The 21,858-nt window shown below is 36.6% G+C and overlaps 1 protein-coding gene across 1 annotated transcript in view; it reads left to right on the top strand.

Annotated features, from left to right (window-relative positions):
- Positions 1 to 21,858, top strand: part of RANBP17 (RAN binding protein 17) — a 436,018-nt gene that overhangs the window by 88,424 nt on the left and 325,736 nt on the right. The window contains exon 14 of the mRNA XM_017849438.1: positions 7,104 to 7,239. Coding sequence (XP_017704927.1) covers positions 7,104 to 7,239 — 136 coding nt within the window. The remainder of the gene's footprint in view (positions 1 to 7,103; positions 7,240 to 21,858) is intronic.

A 21,858-nucleotide genomic window follows, 5' to 3' on the forward strand; every position in this document is an offset into this window, starting at 1 on the left:
AATAATGAGAACCAACTATGTAAGGTGGTGTATTACTGAGAAAATACAACTGATTGCTTGCTTTTATAGGAATTTTCCCCAGAGGCCACATGAAACCACTTGTGCCTCAGAACAACTTGTGGTTGGGGGAGTAAGGACAAGCAGTATATATCCGTTGGCTTCTTTCTGTGTCTTGTTTCTTACTAGTTAATGTCTACTCCTGGGGGATTTAACTTTTCCACACTTCTTAGTTGTGTTTCCTGGCCTCTTTGAGGAGCTGCTGGGGAGATGGAGCTTTAATTGGTCCTGTTGGAGCTATGAACAGGAATGGTGGTTTGTCTCTCTTTTCTGGGAAGATTTGTAACTGCAGAAACTGTGTGAATCTTTTCTGGGGCTACAAGACAAGTGGCTGAAGCCAGGGGTGAGGTGAGAGATGATAGTGTGGTTGGTGGGTGTGCAAGCAGGGCCAAGCAAATTCAAGGTGGGGTGTATTCTAGGACTTACCCAACGGTCTGGAAATAGGCATTTTAGAATATTGAGATTCTAAATTAAGAATGATGTGTTATGTAAAATTACAAAAAAATCACTTTCATATGAAGATGTTCCAAATAATTGGAACTACAAGTACTGTGGCCTTCTATATGTTGTATATGATAGCATTCCAACTCCTCGGAGAACACTACCAAATTAGGAGATCATGAAGCTCCTGCCAAAAACTTATGTGCTATTTTGGCATGAAAAGTTTGAGTCATAAAAGCTCTTAACATTGTGATGATTTATGTTATGATTGAAACATACATACTACTTTAAACATAGCAAATAAATATAATTATACTCAGGCCACATAATTCTAATTAAAGACATTTTATTGTCATTTTAGTTTCATTTGTCATGACTAAAATGAAAACTTCTTGAGAGATTCTTCGGGGATTTTGTCTTATCCTGTGTCCTGTTAACCCATTTATGCACGCAGTTGCATTTTTTTTTCCTAATTTTTGCAATCAGACCTTGGCTATAACCTTGAGCAGTAGGATATAAATAACTCCCATATGCTTAGTGTTCCAATAGTGGAACACTAGGCATAAATATAATCCACTAGTGCTAGTAGAGTGCTAGCTTCTTTCAGACCTGTTCTACTTAGCTGTGCCACCCTCTGTCTCTCATTGCTCTCACCTACTCATCTCCCAGTCATCCGTCATTATCAAGACCTTAATAACTAGCTCAGAGTTTTCCTCTCTCTCCCAAACCCTACTATTAGGTAAATAACTTCAACTGCTTTCTGATCAGATAATATTTCTCCCCTTTTCCTACTCATAAGCCTCCAGTGGCTTCCTATCACACTTGAGACCAATTTCAAGGCCCTTGTGATGGCCCAGAGTATCCTGTGCTACTTCTGACCTCATTCCTACCCTTTCCCATTTAACACTGGCCTCCTTGCTGTCCTTTGAGTATTACCAGTGTGTTTTCACTTTAGGGCCTTTGCGCTTCTCTTTCTTCTGCTAAGAATACTTTCTTCCAGATGTTTGTATAGTACATTTGGCCCTTGAACAATGAAGGAGTTAGGGGCACCAAACTCCCACACAGTTGAAAATCTGCCTATATCTTTTGACTCCCCCAAATTTAACTGTTAATAGCCTACTGCTGACTGCAAACCTTATTGATAACATAGTCATTAAAACGTATTTTGTATGCTATACGTGTTATATACTGTATTCTGACAAAATAAACTAGAGAAAAGAACATGTTATTAAGGAAATCATAAGTAAGAGAAAAGAAATTTTCTGTTCATTAAGTGGATCTTCATAAAGGTCTTCATCCTCCTCATCTTAAACATTGGGTAGGTTTAAATGCTGAGAAGGTGAAGTTGGTCTTGCTGTCTCAGGGATGGCAGTGGCGCAAGAAAATTTGCATATAAGTGGACCCGCACAGTTCAAACCTGTGTTGTTCAAGGGCTAACTGTTCTCCCTCGCTTCAGTCAGGTCTCTGTACTCAGATGTCTTTTTCAAAGAGAGCTCCTCTGACCTCCCTATCCAAAATAACATCTTTACCCCACTTTATTTTTCTTAATAGTACTTACTACCTCTTGATGTTGTTTTTTCTACTAGAGTAAGGGAAGGAATAAGCTTTGTTTTGCTTACTGCTGTATTTTATCTCCTCTGTGTGGCAAAAGCTTAACCCTGAGGGAATTTATTGAGTGATAGTAAAAGAAATTGCACACTTCTGTGGATAGGACCCATTGTCACTTGTTGTTTTTAACCTCAACTAGGCCCTCAGCATTGCTCAGTGATTGTATTTTGTTTCAGTAATTCTTGTCTTCTGACTTCCAAACACCCATTGGACTGTTTCACTGGGATGTTTGCTTAAACTATGCAGTGACTTCATTGTTTTTGAGATTAACAACATGGCTTATGAGGCTGTTCATTATCTGGCTCCTGCCTGTCCCATTACCTCATTTTCTGCCGTTCACTACATTATAGCCATGTTGAACATTATACAGCTGAGTAGCTGGGTTACGGGCGCCTGCCACCATGCCTGGCTAATTTTTTTATTTTTAGTAGAGACAGGGTTTCACCGTGTTGGCCAGGATGATCTCAAACTCTTGACCTCCAGGGATCTGCCTGCCTTGGGCTCCCAAAGTGCTGGAATTACAGGCCTGAGCCACCGCGCCCAGCCCCCTGCCCCTTTAGATGGCTACACATGCTTTCCTCTTTGTTGCAACAATTTATGGCTTTGCCTTGTTCCATCCTAGAATGTTAGGAGATAGCATTTGTTATAGAATTTGTCATTCTTTATTCTAACTGCTTCTTTTGTCTTCTTCTTTATAGGTTACAGATTTCTAGAGGACTGGGGATATTTATGTCTTATACTTTCTTGTATTTTGAATGCCTAACACATATCTGACATATAGTGGGCCCTCAAATTTGTTGACTGAAGAAATACTTATTTAGTTGGATACCTAGGAAAATTCAGAACAGTTATCCAAAATTCATTTCATTGTATTTGAAATGGCATACTTATACTTGGATCAAAAATTATTTATCTTTTATTCTGTGCTTTTACCAAAATAATTTAAGATAAAGGAATAATATATGTAGGACAATAAATTAGAACTGGGAGTGGATATTATATATACATTGAGCATTCCCTAATCCAAAAATCTGAAATTCGAAATGCTTCAAAATCTGAAACATTTTGAGCATCAACATGAATCTCAAAGGTCATGCTTAAAGGAAATGCTCATTGAAGCATTTCAGATTATGGATTTTTGGATTGGAGATGCTTAGATGGTAAGTATAGTGCAGATATTCCAAATTTTTTAAAAATTAAAAATCGGAAACACTTCTGGTTTGAAGCATTTCAGCATAGGGATACTAAACCTGTATATATTGGTATGTATAGGCATTGGTCTTATACATTTGTTAGAGGTGGCAGCACATCTTCAGGGGGCACTGTGGTAGAGACTGTCAATTGTCTTTCATTTCTTCCTTTCCCTTCCCATAATAAAGTGCTTGATTGTTTTCTTGGGCAGATGGCCACTCTGAATAAAGACTAGATTTACTAGGTTGTTTTGCAGCTAGGTATGGCAAAGTGACTATGTTCTGGGAAGTTGAGTGTAAATGAACGTGTTATGTGTAACATATATAGACCGAATGTGGAGCTGAAGAAGCTACCTTAGACCACAAAGTGCTTGTGGAGGCAAGTGTGATAAGATGGAAGGAACCTGAGCCCCTGATACATCATGGAGCACCAGCTAGCTTTAGGGAACTACCGTGGATTTTTGCTTGAGAGAGAAATAAATAACTATATTATTTAAGCCATTGTTATTTTGGATTTCAGACACTTGCAGCTGAACCTATACAACTGCTAAAATTTCTTTGACAGATGGATTGTGTACCCTGCTGGGAACTCATTCCTACTCTCCTCCTGGTGGGGATATCATTGCCTCTTAGGCAAATGCAGATCACCAGCTTAATATGAGTTGTAAAGGCACCACAACAGACTTTTTGTTCCACATCTTCTTTGAATTTGGGAATGTGTGCTATAAAAAGGAAATAAAAATAAACAAGAGAAAGTACATAAAATCAACAAAGAACTTGAGTAGGAGAGGGGAGGTCCTATGCAGTAAAGAATTTAAAAGCAAGATACACCTTCTTTAAGTCACTTGACAAATCACTTGGCTCCAGAGATGAAGTTTGATGTATCCATCTATTTATTTAACTAAAACCTACTCCAATAATCTGCTAATTCACCAGTACACAGATTTTAAAATTTAGCTTTACTCCTCCTCTCAAAATTAGAGGATAAGCGTATCAAACATCATTTTAGGGAAAAAATCCTCAAAACCTGGTTATAACAATCTAATTCTTAAATCTAATTCCTTAGCAAGTTCTCCGTAAATCGTAGCAGTACTGAGGATATTTAGTATGCAAAGGGTACTTTTAAATAAGTAGCTTTATTTATAAATATAGGAAATAATCACAATAAAAACGCTTGTCAAAATATTTTTTCTTAACATGTTGGCAATACATAGCAAGTTTTTGAAAAAGTTCGTATGCTGTGACTTAGATATTTTGTTTCGAGAAGTCATTGAGGGTAAAGGAGGGGAAAGTAGTTATGTTTTACTTAGAAATATGAATTTTTATCCAAAATAAGATGATTAAATTTTGATGTAGCCTTACTTTTATGCAACCATTAAAAACACTGCTTTGGAAAATTATTTAATAATATGGTAAAAATAATTGGTCAGGATATATTTAGTGGGATGGAGTGTAGAAAAGAATAAAGGGTTCAGTAAGTGTTTTGAATGCTTAAGTGAATCCTAGTATATATGATAAGTACTTCATAATGGTGAACAAAAGATAAACTCTACAGGAAGTAAATGGTTTTGAAGCAACTGGATAGGCATCTTTAAAAAATAATGTTAGCTCCCTGTCTCACACTGTATAATCAAGATGAATCCCAATGTATCATAGAGGTAAATGTAGAAAAAAAGAATCACAAAATTCCTCAGATTCAGGTAAGACCTTGCTATTGTGCAAAATCCATGAAAGAAAAAATTGATCAAATTTTCTGCATGAGAAAACAGTAACAAAACTTCTGCATGGCATTAAACATTATAAAGCAGTGGTCCTAGGGACTGGTTTAGCGGAAGACAGTTTTTCCATGGACCAGGGCAGGGGATGGTTTCAGGATGAAACTGTTCCACCTCAGATCACCAGGCATTAGATTATCATAAAGAGCACACAACCTAGATCCCTCACATGCACAGTTCACAGTAGGGTTTGCACTCCTGTGAGAATCATGCTGCCACTGATCTGACAGGAGGCAGAGCTCGGGCGATAATGCTTGCTTGCTCATTGCCCACCTCCTGCTGGGCAGCCTGTTTCCTGACAGGCCGCGGACTAATACCGGTCTGCAGCCTGGGGTTGGGGACCTTTGTCATAAAGCCAAGAGACAATTGAAACACAAAGTTGTTTACAGTTCAGTTGTAGGCAAAGAGGTCACCCTCTGATGTGTAAATAATTTGTAAACCTCAGTAATTAAAAGACAACCAAATGGAAAAAAAATCAGCAAAGTATATGAGCAAACAGGTCACAGAAAATGACATGAAAAATTTTTAACCTCGCATGCGTAAGAGGTATACAAATTAAAATACACTGAGATGCCATTTTTCCACTTTCCAGAAATTCTAATTTTCTGTCATCCTGAATTATCTTGTCTGTATGTATATAGATACTCTTATGGAGTGATGGTAAGAGTATAAATTATTTTAATTTTTATGGAGTGCACTTTGGTAATAGCTATCAAAATTATAATAATTTATGCATTTGAGTGAGTAGCTTGACTTTTTGAAATGTATGTTATAGATGGACATGTGTGAAATGACATATGCAAGATTGTTAATTGCAGCATTTTGTAACAGCAAAAAAATTGTAAACAACTTTAGCGTCCATCAGTAGGGGAATGTTTGAAAATATTATGGTGTATTTATATAATGGAATGTTAAACAGCTTCAGAAGAGTATGAGGAACCTTATGTCTGATGTGTAAAGAGCTCTAAGATAGATTGTTAAATGGAAAAAGCTAAGCTTAGAACCATGTGGGTAATATGTTCTATGTGTTCAGAAGGTTTGGGAGGAGAATCTGTAGTCATATTTGCATGTACATACATAAAACATTATCTGAAAGGACATATAAACTATTAATAATGTGTGTGTATATGTTCATGTGTGCATATATGGAAAGCTGGATGTGTCAGGGCTAGGCAGAGCTGCCTTTGTGCAAATTAGAAAAGGGTACTGCTTCCTCAACAACCTCTACTTCTGTCTCTTGAAAAAGTATTATATTGATTTTGTTAGCACAAGGTACTTGGCAGTCATCCACCAGAAAATTTTAATGAAAATAGATAATACTGAAGGATTTCTTTTTTGAGGTTCTGCACTAAGTTTTCATTATATTGAATTAAGCTTTTCTGTAGGAAATTTAACATAATCTTCAGTTCATTTATAATTTCCTAATAATAGTTTTGAATAATAATAAATAGAAAAGTTATGATTTTCTCTTAATAGTTTAACTGGTGTTAGAAATATTTGATTTTGTTAAGATCACCTTGTAGTTTAAGGTAAAATTTTATTATTCATTAAGGGTGGAATATAACTTTTGATAGATGTACGTCTGGATTTTTTTTGAACTTTGAGTCATAACCTCAAAATATTTAATTATTTAGAAATATAAGATTAAGTTAAAAAGTGAAATACTAGACTACATACTTAATATCATTCTTCTTTTACTGAAAATTTATATCTATGTATAGGATTTTTTATGTGTATGCCATGCATTTATTTTATCAGTTTTTAGTAAAATAATATCTGTATATACATACAGAGTTTTGCATTTATGTGGATGTGTGTGTATGTCTTAGGGAAAAAAGGCTAGAAGGAATTAGACCAAGTTGTAATATCTCTTAGTATTAGGATTTCAGATGATTCAAAAAATATTTTCTTTATGTGTTTTTGTATTTTCCCACTTTTTACAGTGATTATATATCATATTACATTTATGGTAAGTGTTTTAATGTTGTTTCTCTAAGATTTTGTACTGAAGCTTCCCCCCCCCCCCATGAAGAGTTTTTCAGCTTATATCTTTAATGGATACTGGATTGCCTCGGTGTTCTAATGAGAAAATAGAGCTTGCAATTCTGTGGTTCTTGGATCAGTTTCGTAAAACATATGTTGGTGATCAACTTCAAAGAACCTCAAAGGTAGGTTTTTACTACTAGAGAGTTTAAAACATGTTATTGGAGATGAAGAAAGATGTACATATATAACTGAATGATATATTTGGGAAATTTCTACATAAGATGTGTAATTGATTAATCCATTGATGAATTGGTATTGAAGTGCAATGTAAAATTAAGTTGCTTGTTTTATACCTAATTTACCATTTTCTTTAAAGATTGAGTGACAAGAGAGGTAGTGAATATGTTTTACATGGATAGTCATTAAATAGTTGAGATTATTTTAAACACGAATCAATTTTGCCCTATTGTATTTCAAGACTGAAAGGATAAGATTTGCTGTTTTAGTAGTTCCGGGGTTTTTTGGACACTTACTTATTTATGTGGCTTCTGGTATGTTTCACTAATTTCTTGGCATTTTTAGATGATTAAATAACGAGGACTAGGAAAATTAGATGTGTCCTTAAGAGACTGCAAATAACCTTAATGTTAGGAATACTCATAGTATGATAATTGAATGTTTAGCATCAGCAAGTTAAGATGGCTTGATCTTAAAATCTAATGAAAGATTATTAAGGGCATTTATGTGAACCCTAAGCAGATATTTAGTAGAATTAGATACTGACACTGAGTAAAATCTTCTCCATAAGAAGTCCTAAGGATATTCTCATTTCTTTTGAACTTACAGTTTGTTTTAGTGATGTTGTAGGATTTTTTATTTGAAAATTCTAAAATAAACTTTTTATACTCATTTTAGCTGTTTTGTCTTAGGAAATTTAACTTAACCTTCAGTTTACTTAGGATTTTCTGATAATAATTGTGTAGTAGTGTGAAAAAAATATTTTGTTTGATTTTAAGATTATCCTTTCGTTTATTTCAGGTAAAATATTCTTTACTTTTTTAAGGAAATGATGTCACTTGATAATTTGTTTCTCAAATATATTATGATATTGTCATTTAGGATTAATATCAATAAAATTCTCTTAGAATTTAGCTGCCACCGAATGAGACCATTTGGAAGAAAAAGAGTAGCTAGAAATAAATATTTTAGGTTGTCAGTAAGACAAATTAGAATCAGACAATAATTACATACTATAAAATTTATATAACAGAGTGCCTTTTTTATAGTCCCAGATGTGATACTTGAAGATTGAATATAAATCAAATGATGATAAATCTTCTTGTTTAATATGTCCAGAGGAGTATCTTTGCCTTTGCAAAAGGGTTACCCTCAAAATATTGCTAATACAATATCCATTTGGTGTAGGTCTTAAATCAAAACACTATAATATGGAGTAGAAAAACCTAATTATTGTTTTGAAAGCACCTGGAAGGAAATATGTAAAATGAGACTAGTTGTTTTAGGGCTATGGGATTTTGGATTTTCTTTGAAAACTTTTAATGTAAGGTAATTGTGAAAAAAGCAAATTACAGATTAGTTTTCGTTTTTGAAAAGGCTTGCACTTTAGGAAAAAGTAAACACGTCATCAGAATGGTATTGACTCCTTTATTGTAACTTTAACCTTGTTGGTGTGTGTATCTTACCCTATTAAAAGAAGGTGACAAAATTTCTAAGGCATTTCTATTGCATAATCCCAGAGTGAAACTAAATCTTCCTACTTTCTAATTTCTCTGACTTACCTGCTAATCTGTTTTAATAGAAATCATTTTCGGAAGTCCTTAATTATGTGTCCTGTCACTCTCCTAGGAACTCTTCATACTAGCTTTATTCCTTACTGTAGGCTTGCAAGGTTGGTGTTAATGTCCTCATTTTACTAATGAAAGAACAGACTCTCTAAGACATTTCATAAGTACTATAAAGTACTATATATACAATTTTTTTAGCAACCAACTATGTAAAGAAGAGTGGGTAGAACATATTTCTTGGTGGGTGTATTGTCTGATTCCAAATTGTGACAAAAAGTGGGAGAGTACTAGATAATAGCAAATGAATGTTTAACAATTAATGTGTGCTTATTTTGTACCAGGAACTGTGCTAAGCACTTTTAAGCAGTCTCATTTAATTGCATCATATAGTGCATGACTTCAAGGTTCTTCCCAATCTCTCTTCTGCATATGTCGCCAGCTTCATACTTCAGTACACCATACTTGCACTGCATACTTTATATGTGGTAAACTTATTTCAGGTTCAACAGTCTGTACTGTCTGTTCATTCCAGGTATTAGGAGAAAATGTTCCCCCTGCTTAATTATGCCTAGTGTTCCATTATTGGAACACTGAGCATGCAGGAGTTATTTATATCCTACTGCTGAAGGTCATCGCCAAGGTCTGATTGCAAAAATTCAAACAATTCCAACCTCAGGCATAAATGGGTTAAGACACTATTTTTTTTTTTTTAATCCAGTTTTCACTTCTCTGCCTTATTCTGCCAACTACTTATTGTCGTCAGAGACCCCATCCTTTAGGATACCCTTTTTAACTCTCAAGTTCTGAGTGTTCTTTTTGTCTGTGTTCTGTAGCACCCATTTGTTCCCTGTTTTAATATTTATTACACTGCTTTGTAATTACTTGTTAGTGAATAGACTATAATTTTGGTTAGTACTATTTCTGCCTTGTTTATTGTTATCGTCTGAAAGAGCCTGGCATGTATGTATTGTTTGTGTGCTTTCAACTTACTGTTGAATGTGTGTATTTAGTAGAATTCTATAGGAATTTGACCTAGATCTCATGTATAATACTTTCAGGTAATAAAGGATATATTCTTGAGTTGGAAAATTACGCTGACTTGAGTGAAATTATTCAGCAGTTATAAAGTATGACATTAAGCATCTTGAACATTTTATAAAAGCCTGTATAGACAGCAGAATATAATTTATAGAAATAAGTTATTTAGGAACCAAGGTGGAATTACTAAAATGTCCTAAGTGATGTATGTGGTAGAAGTCCTATACCTGAGAAAAATGTTGAAACAGTAGCTATAGGCATTTATTGAGCAATAAGTCTGTGTCACATATTTTGCCCAGGACTTGAAAGGCATTATATAATTTCATTCTCACAAAATGCTATGAAAATAGCGATTTTGTTAACATCCTCCCTTTCTGTAGACATGGAAATTGAGGTTTAGAGTGGTTAACTAATGCGTTTCAGTGGTTCAACCTGAATTTGAACCCTAGCACCTGACTGCAGAGCCTGAGCTGCCGACCACTTTGGTATATTGCCTCCTTTCTATTGGATCTTTCCACTGGTATGTTGACTGGGCCCTTCAAACCTATTTCCAAAAAGGAACTCACTATCTTTTAAAACTCTCTCTTCCTACTTCTCCTATATTAAAGAAGGGTTGAATTTCCGTTTTGTACCTCTTGTATCCAATCTGTCACCTAATCCTGTGAATTTTATTTTCAGAGTATCTCTCAGGTGTACTCCTTTCTTCTGCCCGTTTCTTTTTAGCCTTACTCTCACTGCTTGTCATTTCCCATGGAATTTCAGAAGTATTCTACTTGCCCTCTTTGTTTCCATTTTGCTTCTTCCCACTCTAGTCTATTTTCCATACTGCCACCAGAGTATTTTTTATTAGAAAACTAAGGAGAATAATGTAATGAACACTCATATGCCCATCGTTCAGTTTTGTCAAGTCTTAATGCTTTGCTATATTTGCTTTAGATCTGTATATTTTTGAGTTAAACATTAATAATCCTGTTGCTGCTCCGATTTTATTTATCTAGCTTCTTGCCCCAAAGTAACCACTGTCCTAAATTTAGTATTATTCTCATCCATGATTTTGTACTTTTTCTACATTTCTGTGTATTTATAAACAAAACACAGCACTATTAACTTTATATAAAAGTATTATGCAGTTTGGATCTTTAGGAATTCCTTTTTTTTTTTTTTTTTGAGGTGGAGTTTCACTCTTGTCGTCCAGGCTGGACTGCAATGGCGCGATTTTAACTCACTGCAATCACTGCCTCCCAGGTTCAAGCTATTTTCCTGCCTCAGCCTCCCAAGTAGCTTGGATTACAGGCATGCGCCACCACGCCTGGCTAATTTTATTGTATTTTTAGTAGAGATGAGGTTTCACCATGTTGGCCAAGCTGGTTTCAAACTCCTGACCTCAGGTGATCCACCCATCTTGGCTTCCCTAAGTGTTGGGATTACAAGCATGAGCCACCACACCCGGCCGGAAATCATCTTTTTTGATCACTATTTTTGAGATTTATTCATAATGACACATATAGTTCTAATTATTTTAATTAGTGAGTGGTATTCAAGTGGATTACTATGCCATTATACAGTCATTTTATTGTTGATATGCTAGATCGTTTCCAGATTTTCAATTTTTCCAAACAATACTGCAGTAAATATTCTCATATCTGCCTCCTCATGCATATGTAAGAGTTTTGTGAAGATAAATAGTAGAATTGCTGGGCTATAAAATGTACATATCTTAAGCTTTACTAGATATTATTAGGTTGCCTTCCTATGTGTTGTAACAGTTTATTTTCTCTCGCCCAGCAGGGTAGGTGTCTGTTTCTATTGTCATTATATGTGCTTTTGTCAGACTTTAAGTTTGGCCAGTCTTTAAGAAAAATTTTTCCTGTGCAATTTTTCTGCTTAAATTTTTTTATTGGTTTCTTGTTACTTATAAAATGAATTCTTGCTTATGATGAAACTTTGCCTACCTTTGAAATCATTTCTTTTCATTCCACTTTATAACATGATTCATATGTGCTGCTGCCTTTTTTCCTTTGGTTTGTTCCTGTTCATTACTCAGTGACTACTGATAAGTAACCACTGTGTATTAATGCCAGGGATACAAAAGTGAATAGGATCATCCATCTCCCCTGTAAGTTTTTTGTTAAAGGGAACATGGGCAAATAAGGGAAAAATTATAAAATTGATTCATGTATGCATTCAAATAGCCTATGATGAAATGAGGACCAGACAGACTATTAAATACATACTGCTGGGATTTTTGGTTATCTGTATGTGAAAATTTGGATTATGACTTCATATCATGCAAAAATCAGTTTCTAGTAGAAGACAGACTCTAAATATGAAAAGCAGAATATTATGATTTAGGGATAGGGAAGAATCTTTTACGACATAAAAAGGCTAAGCTCTAAACTCAAAAGTTGGTAACTTCTAGACCTATATTAAAAGTGAAAACTGTGAATCAGAAGACACAATAGACAGAGTAATAAAGAAAAACTGTAGGAATACATTCATAATACATGTGACTTATGGAGAATCAACATTTAGTTATGTAATTTCTGTGAATAAATAAGAGAAAAGCTACCTAGTAGTAAAGTGGCCAAAATAAATGAATAAACACTTCACAGAAAAAGAAATCACAATGGTCAGTAAACATTGGCTTAGTCCTCTGAGCTGCTGTTAACAAATACCATAAACAGCAAACATTTGTTTCTCACAGTTTGAGAGTCTGAGAAGTTCAAGATCAAGGCTGGCAGATTTTGTGTCTGGTAGGAGCCCTTTTCCATTTTCATAGTTGCTGCCATCTCCCTGTGTGTTCACATAGTAGAAAGGGCACACAAACTCTCTCAGACCTCTTATGAGGACACTAGTCTCCTCCATGAGAGCTCTGCCTTCATGACCTAATTGTCTCCAAAGGTCCTACCTCTTAATATCATCATGCTGGGGATTAGATTTCAACATATGATTTTGTCAGGGACATAAACATTCAGACCATAGCATTTCACACTTGCCCCACAAAGTGCGTGTCCTTTTCCTATGCAAAACGCCATTCCATTCTAGTTTAGTCCCCAAACTCTTAGTTTATCCTACAATCAGCTCCAAAGTCTGAAGCCTAGAGTCTCATGTAAATATCATCTAAATGAGATATTGAGACTCCATGATGATTCATTCGGCGCCAAATTACCCCTCTAGCTGTGAGCCTGTTAAATCAGATAACGTCATATGCTTCCAAAATACATTGGTGGGACAGGCACAGGATAGACCTTGCCATTCCACAAGGGAGACACAGCAATGAAGAAATGACAGGTCTCGAACAGGTTCAAAACTTAAGGCAACATTAAATCTTCAGGCTCCAGAATAATCTTTGACTTTGACTTAACATCCTACCTTCTGAACACACTGGGGTAGGAATTAGGCTCCCAAGGCTCTAGGTGGTAGAGTTCTCATATGTTGGAGTTGGGTGCCGGCCGCTCTCCCAGGATTGAATCACATGCCAGTGGCTTTTTTAGTCTAGAGTTCCAGAGATGACTCTGCCTCCATGACTCCACTAGGCATTGCCATAGTGGGGACTTTCTCTGGTGGCCCTGTCCTCATAGAAACCCTCTGCCTGAGTTGTACACCTGAAGCTCCAGGCAGCTCTAATTTTGGAAATGGAGGTGGCCACACCCCCATGGCTTGAGCATTTTGCAAGCTGGAGGAGGTGGTACTGCATGTGTGCCACCAGTATTTACTATCTGTGCCCTCTGAAGGGGTAATCCCTATAGCGCAGGCTGCACGTGGGCCTGTGGAACTGCACCGGGGGCAGCCAAGGAGCACTGCATAAGAATGTGGGGAGTGGAGTATTAAGGCAGGGCCAGGTAGCACGTGCTAGGGTCCTGTGAGTACCTATGGCCCTTCCTTTGAAGTCATTCTTTCTTCCAGGCACTTGTACTCTGGGCCTGGGAGACAGACTGGGAGACAGCCCCAAAGATCTGTGATACACTTTCAGGGTCATTTTTTCCCTTGTCTTGATGAATAGTACCTGCCAGTCCAGCCACACCGTTTGTGTTCTCTCCTGAACACACTTTCTCATTTTTTACAGTATGGACAGGCTGATAATTTTTCAAACCTTTAAGTTCTTTTTCCTTTTGATTAATAATTTTGTCTTTAAATCATTTTTCTTCTCATTTTTTTAATTATAAACATTCAAGGGAAACCAAGCTACCATTTTGCTTAGAAATTTATTCAGCCAGCTGGGCGTGGTGGCTCACACCTGTAATCCCAGCACTTTGAGAGGCCGAGGCGGGTGGATCACCTGAGGTCAGGAGTTCGAGACCAGCCTGACCAATGTGGTGAAACCTCGTCTCTACTAAAAATACAAAAATTAGCCAGGCGTGGTGGCATGCACCTGTAGTCCCAGCTACTCTGGAGGCTGAGACAGAATTGCATGAACCTGGGAGGCAGAGGTTGCAGTGAACTGAGATCGTGCCACTGTACACCAGCCTGGGTGACAGAGTGAGACTCCAGTCTCAAAAAAAAAGAAAGAAATTTATTCAGCCAAATATTCTGTATCATTCCTTACAAGTTCTTTTTTACAAAACAGTAAGACACAAACAATAATTCAACTAGGTTCTTTACCACTTTTATAAGGGCACTAATCCCCCTTATAATTCTCTCCCAAAGGCCCTCTGTCTTAAAACCATCACATTGGAAATTAGGTTTTAACATATGAATTTCCCACATTTTTTTCTGCAGCTCTGTTTGTTTTTTATTCTTTTTCTCTCTGTTCTTTGAATAGTACTAGGGTCTTAATATAGATGTAAAAGCTATTAAAAAATGGAAAATGGATTCCAACATCTTATAAGTACTTTCTCTTATGATCGAGAATAAGACAATGATGGCTACTCCCTTCTCTTCTATTAAATAGTGTACTAGGGGTTCTAGCCAGATGAATAGGCAAAAAAAAAAAAAAAAAAAGACATTCAGATTTTTTAAAACAAAGGAAATCTAGAATAAAGGGATTACAACTCTAAATGCAGATGACATGATCTTATGTATAGGAAATCCTAAGGATCCACTGAAAAACTGTTAGAACTAATAACATCGGTAAGTTTGCAGGATATAAGATCAATACAAAAACTCGACTGAATTTCTGTGTACTTGGATAAACAAACCAAAAACAAAATGAACAAAACATTCCATTTATAATAGCACCAGAAAGAATTAAATAGGAATAAATTTAACAAAAGAAGTGTAAAACTTATAATCTGAAAACCATAAAACATTGTTGAAACAAATTAAAGGGAATGTAATAACTGGAAAGATAGCTTATAGTCATGGATTACAAGACTTAATATTGTTAAGATAGCAGTGCTCTTCAAGTTGATCTAGGTTTGACACAGTCTGTACCAAAATCCTAGCTGTGGTCTTTGCAGGAATTGACAAGTTTATCCTTAAATTCATGTGAAATTAAAAGAACGCTGCATAACCAAAACAATCTTGGCCAAAAACAAAGTTGGAATACTCACACTTTCCAATTTCAAAACTTACTACAAAGCAGCAGTAAGTTATTACTTACAATAAAGTTATTATAGTAAGAATAGTAAGACAGTGTGGTAAGAATATACATATAAATGAATGATATAGAATGGAGAGTCCAGGTAAAAACCTTCACATTTGTAGATAGGTGATTTTTGACAAGGGCATCGAGATAACTCAGTAGTGAAAGAATTTTCAACAAATGGTGCTGGTACCACTGGATATTCACATTCAAAAGAATGAAGTTAGTCCCCTCTCTCACACCATACACAAAAGTTAACTCAAAATGAATCAGATCTAAAGGTGAGAAAAATATAAAATGCTTAAAACATAGAAGTAAGTCTTTATGACTTTGGACAATGGTTTCTTAGCTATGACATCAAAAGCTCAAGCCACTAAAGAAAAAGATACATTGGACTTCATTTAAAAACTTTTTTACTTCAGAGGACATCATCAAGAAAGTGAAAGTGCAACCTACAAAAATGGGAGAAGATATTTGCATATCATATTTGATAAAGGTCTTGCATCTAGAATCTATAAAGAATTCTTATAACTCTGTAATAAAAAGATAAATAACCCAGTTTTTTAAATGGGCAAGATCTAAACGGACATTTCTTCAAAGAAAATGTATGAATGCCCAATAAGGACATGGAAAGATCTTCAGCATCATTATTTATTGTAGAAATTCATGTCAGTGCCGGAATTAGATACCACTTTACACTCACTGGGATGAATATGATACCACTTTACACTCACTGGGAGCCTTCTGGGTACCTTGAAATGTTTTATGTTGATGGGGCTTACATGAGTGTAAACATATATAAAGTGAGTGTAAACGTATATAAAGACACACTGAGGTCATACTATGATTTATGCACTTCATATTATGCCTCAAGTAATTTTTTTTTTTTTACAAAAGGTTATTCACAGAAGACTGGTGTGTAATTGTGAAAAAAAAGTGGGAACTTGCCCATCAGTAGAAGAATGGATGAATTATGGTGTAGTCACACAGTGGAATTTTTGTATAACAATGAAAATAAATGATCTAAAACTACATTTATTTTTGGATAAATGTATAAAACCATCCACAATGTGGTATGAAAAAAGTCATACAAGGATACAAATGATACTCCTATGTCAAATATGTTAAGAAATTGTATGCTCATGAATTCTACCTATGGTAAAAATAATATATGCATGGGATTAGTAAACACTAAATTCAGGATAATGGTTATCTCTGGTTGAGAAGAGGAATGGATTAGAGCAAAAGGCATAGTTCAACCATATCTGTAGCATTTTCTTAGTCTGCATGGTGGGTGTGCATGGGTGTTTATTATATTTTATGCCTTTCTCTATATTTGAAATATTTAATTTGCAAAAGAAATAATTACAAGAACTCTAGTTAAATATAGCAAATTAAATTTTCGCATTTACCCTTCTATCCCCTTGAAACTGTATTATAATGAAAGTAGAACAATAAAAGATAATACACTTGCAAGGAAAAAATTAGAGAATTATATGGTCTGGACTAATAAAGTAAATTGGTACTGGAATGGGACATTGCTGAAGAGATACCAGAAAATCTGGAAGCAACTTTGGAACTGGGTAACAGGCAGAGGTTGGAACAGTTTGGAGAGCTCAAAAGAAGACAGGAAAATGTGGGAAAGTTTTGAACTTCCTAGAGACTTGTTGAATGGCTTTGACCAAAATGCTGATAATGATATTGACAGTGAAATTCAGGCTGATGTGATCTCAGATGGAGATGATGAACTGGAACAAAGGTGACTCTTGCTATGTTTTAACAAGACTGGTGGAATTTTGACCCTGCCCTAGAGATTTGTGTAACTTTGAACTTGAGGGTGATAATTTAGGGTATCTGGTGGAAGACATTTCTAAGCAAAGCATTCAAGAGGTGACTTGGGTGCTGTTCAATTTTAAAAGGGAAACAGCATAAAAGTTTGGAAAATTTGTAGCCTGACAATGCAATAAAAAAGAAAATCCCATTTTCTGAGGAAAGATTCAAGCTGGCTGCAGAAATTTGTATGAGTAATGAGAAGCTGAATAATAATCCCCAAGACAATGGGGAAAATGTCCCCAGGGCATGTCAAAGACCTCTGGGGGAACCCCTCCCATCACAGGTTCAGAGGCCTAGGAAGAAAAAATGGTTTCATGAGCTGGGCCCAGGGTCCCATGCTGTGTGCAGCCTAGGAACTTGGTACCCTGTGTCGCAGCTGCTCCAGCTGTGGCTGAAAGCGGCCAATGTAGAGCTCATGCCATGGCTTCAGAGGGTGCAAACCCCGAGCTTTGGCAGCTTCCATGTGGTGTTGAGCCTGTAAATTCACAGAAGTCAAGAATTAGAGTTTGGGAACCTCCACCTAGATTTCAGAGGATATATAGAAATGCTTGGATGCCCAGACAGAATTTTGCTACAGGACCAGGGCCCTCATGGAGAACCTCTGCTAAGGCAGTGTGGAAGGGAAATGTGGGGTTGGAGCCCCCACACACTGTCCCTACTGGGGCATCATCTAGTGGAGCTGTGAGAAGAGGGCCACTGTCTTCCAGACCCCAGAATGGCAGATCCACTGACAGTTTACGCTGTTCTCCTGGAAAAGCCGAAAGCCACAGACATTCAATGCCAGCCTGTGAAAGCAGTCGGGGGAGTCTCTACCCTGCAAAGCCACAGGAGTGGAGCTACCCAAGACTGTGGGAACCCACCTCGTATATCATCGTGACCTGGATGTGAGACATGGAGTTAAAGGAGGTCATTTTGGAGCTTTAAGATTTGACTGCCCTGCTGGACTTCAGATTTGCATGGGGCTTGTATCCCCTTTGTTTTGGCTGGTGTCTCCCATTTGGAATGGCTGTATTTATGCAATGCCTATACCCCCATTGTGTCTAGGACATAACTTGCTTTTGATTTTACAGGCTCATAGGCAGAAGGGACTTGCCTTGTCTTGGATGAGACTTTGGACTGTGGACTTTTGAGTTAATGCTGAAATGAGTTAAGACTTTGGGGGACTGTTGGGATGGCATGATTGGTTTTGAAATGTGAGTACATGAGATTTGGAAGGGGCCAGGTGTGGAATGATACGGTTTGGCTGTGTCCCCACCCAAATCTCATCTTGAATTCCCATGTGTTGTGGGAGGGATCGGTGGGAGGTAATTGAATCATGGGGGCGGGTCTTTCCCCTGCTGTTCTTATGATAGGAAGTCTCATGAGATCTGATGGTTATTATAAAGGGGAGTTTTCCTGCACAAGCTCTCTTGTTTTTGCCTGCCGCTATCCATGTAAGACATGACTTGCTGTTCCTTGCCTTGTGCCATGGTTGTGAAGCCTCCCCAGCCATGTGAAACTGTCAGTCCAATAAACCTCTTTCGTAAATTACTCAGTCTCAGGTATGTCTTTATCAGCAGCATGAAAACGGACTAATACAGTATGTTAGGAGACTTGAAACTAGCAACCAGATGTGTAAGTGATATCTGTCTTAATGTACCTGAGAGATTTTAACCTTAAATTCCTATAGGGAAGAAAACCAGTAGTTAGATGACTTGCCCTAAGAACCCTGGAAAAGCTCAGAACTTGGAGACTCTAGATACCTTTGAATGCTGCAGTTCAGGGTGTGGCTAAAAATAGGACAACTGATTTAATTAGGATTAATTAAATTCCTAGAACCCTTACCTGGCCCAGCACAACTGGAGATTGTCTCTCTCCCAAATTCTTGCAAGAGACAGGAGGTTTTTTATGGAAGTTTGAACATGAGGTTCAAGGGAATAAGAATAAGACACTGGACTGAAAAATATTCCTAGACACTTTACAGCTCTTAGTTGTCATGAACCGTTAGCTAGGGTTAAAACCCCAAAGCAAGAAATTAGTGAAATGCTTTTGTGATGAAGAAGCTTATTCAAGAGAGAGACCTACAGATATAGATATATAGGAGCCTCAATTTTAAAATCAGCCTAACTGCTTATGACCCTACAGTGAGGTTTACTGGATGAGAAGGCCTGTTGTGAACAAAAAGCTCCTCTTCTTTTTTGAGTAACTCATTCTGATAATACAATTGACAATGGCTAGGCTCTTGAAGAAAATCTCATATGAAAACCAAAGAGAAAAACAAACAGAAAATAGGAAATTGGAGGAAAACAATTAATATTGAAACCATGAAACTAGAACAGGATTTTGCTAAAAGGATGATTCAGAGAAGAGCTCTTTGGAAGACATGGTAGAAGAAATTAAAACTTAGTAGGTTTGGAAGATAAAGTAGCCAATATCACCTAGAATGCAGAAAAGAAAGTTAAAATAAAACTGGACAGTAGGAGAGAAAAGAAAATTAAGAGAATCCGGGAGGTCCAACGTTGAATTAATGGGAGTTCCAGTAAGAGAAAAAGAAAGAATACTAGAAATTTTCCTGTAGTGAAAGATAACAGGTTCCATATTGAACAGGACTATGCAGAGGTCCAGCAAAGTGAGTGAAAGAAGATCCATATTAAGATATAGTATTGGAAGTTCACAGCATCAGGAATGGAAAAAGAGGAGATCCTTAAAGCTTCCAGAGAGAAGAAGGGTTATATTCATAGGGCTAAGAATGAAAATTATATTGGTCTTCTCAATAGCAATACTAAAATAGAAGACAGTGAAACATTGTCTTGCCAGTTTTGAGAAAGAAAATGAATTTCAACTTAAAATGGTATATCCAGTAAAACTTAAGTATGAAAATAGAATAAAGACATTTTCACTTAGACAAAGCCTCAAACTTTGCTGGAGTTGAAAGTTGCTGGAGACTATATACTACTCAATTAAAAAAGTAAACCCAGAGAAGAGGAAGAGGGGAGACATGGTATCTGAGAATCAGAGGATCAAACACAGGAGAGAGGCCAGGGGAAACTCTAGGGTAACAGTTGTGCCTCAGGCCTTAAGAGCAACCAGTTCAAACTGGAGCAGATGGGAGGTCATAGGTGTTTTTGTTTTGTCATTTTTCTTTAAAGAACTGATAGATTACTTGCTGTCTTGGACCAGGTTGAGAGGAATTGAGTTTTACAGATCTGGAATAGTGTTGGAGGGTCAACTAGTAAGAAATAGAATCACAGAAAACTTAGGTAAATGAAAAGGAAGTCAAACTAAACATTCCTACACAAAAGGAAATTGAATCATAGTACCATGGAATTTAGTTATGAATAATGAATACATTGTCATAATTATGTTAGAGAGTCCAAAGATAATGTGAAAAAATTTGAAATCAGGAAATAGCTCTGCATGTTTGTTTAGAAGAATGAATGAAAATAGTAAAAGAAATAGCTGAAAGAGTTGAAAGTGGGTTGACTGAGTATTGGAATCATATCGATATGGAGAGGAGTATGTCAGAGGATGGCAGTTTTTTATTACTGTTTTACTTTTTAAATCATGTATATGTATAATTTTAGTAGAAATACAAATTTAGACAATTACAATGTAGTTTTATGCATGCAAAAATAATGGTAAGCATTTGGTGCCTTGGAAACACAGCAGACAGTGTATTTAACCCAGATTTTGGGAATCAGAAACGCTTCTGGGAGAGAAGATTCCTGAATGAAATCCAGAAGAATTAGTTGAAGCTGCTGAAGAGGAAGGAAAGAGGGATGCATGTTCTAGGAGGTAAAAGCAGAATGTGCAAAGCCTTAAAGCTCTACACTAAAAGAAATCCAGATAGGTTAGTATAGCTGAGGCTTGTAGTATTCCCAGTGACCATTGCAGAGCCTCACATTAGATTCTCAGCAAATACTGAATAAATAAATAAATAACTGATGTAAGAGAAGGAGTTTAAGAGTAGGAAGTCTGGGAAAGCAGACACATAGCAGTCACATGCAGCCTGCCTTGTGTCTAGAGCACCAGAATTCTAGTCAAGAAAGTATAGCAAATTCAGGTCTCTACCGACTGACTAGTTTGTCATCCAGGTGTATGGTTTCTTTCTGAGGTACATAAATAATCCACCCAGGAGTTTAGTAATTTATAATTTAAGTACTCCAGAATGTTCATGGAATTAAATATACTAACCAAAAGTGTATTTAGGCCAGACGCAGTGGCTCACCCATGTAATCCTAGTGCTATGGGAGATAAGGCGGAAGGATTGCTTGAGGCCAGAAGTTTGAGACCAGCCTATGCAACATAGCAAGACCCTGTCTCTACAAAAATTTTAAAAATTAGCTGGGCGTGGTGACACACGCCTGTAGTCCCAGATACTCATGAGGCTGGAATGGAAGATCACTTGAGTCTAGGAGTTCCGGGCTGCAGTGAGCTGTGATCACACCACTGCATTCCAGCTTGGATGAGGCAGCAAGACCTTGTCTCAAAAAAACAAACAACAAAAAAGAGTGTAGCTAATAGTTAAATATATATGTAAATAGATCACCTGTTTATTAGGGTATAATTTAAAACATTAAAACTCTTAGAATATTTCTTAGACTGTATCAGAATTTTGCAGT

Source organism: Rhinopithecus bieti, unplaced genomic scaffold, assembly GCF_001698545.2.
Source record: "Rhinopithecus bieti isolate Rb0 unplaced genomic scaffold, ASM169854v2 scaffold_30732, whole genome shotgun sequence".
NCBI lineage: Eukaryota > Metazoa > Chordata > Mammalia > Primates > Cercopithecidae > Rhinopithecus > Rhinopithecus bieti.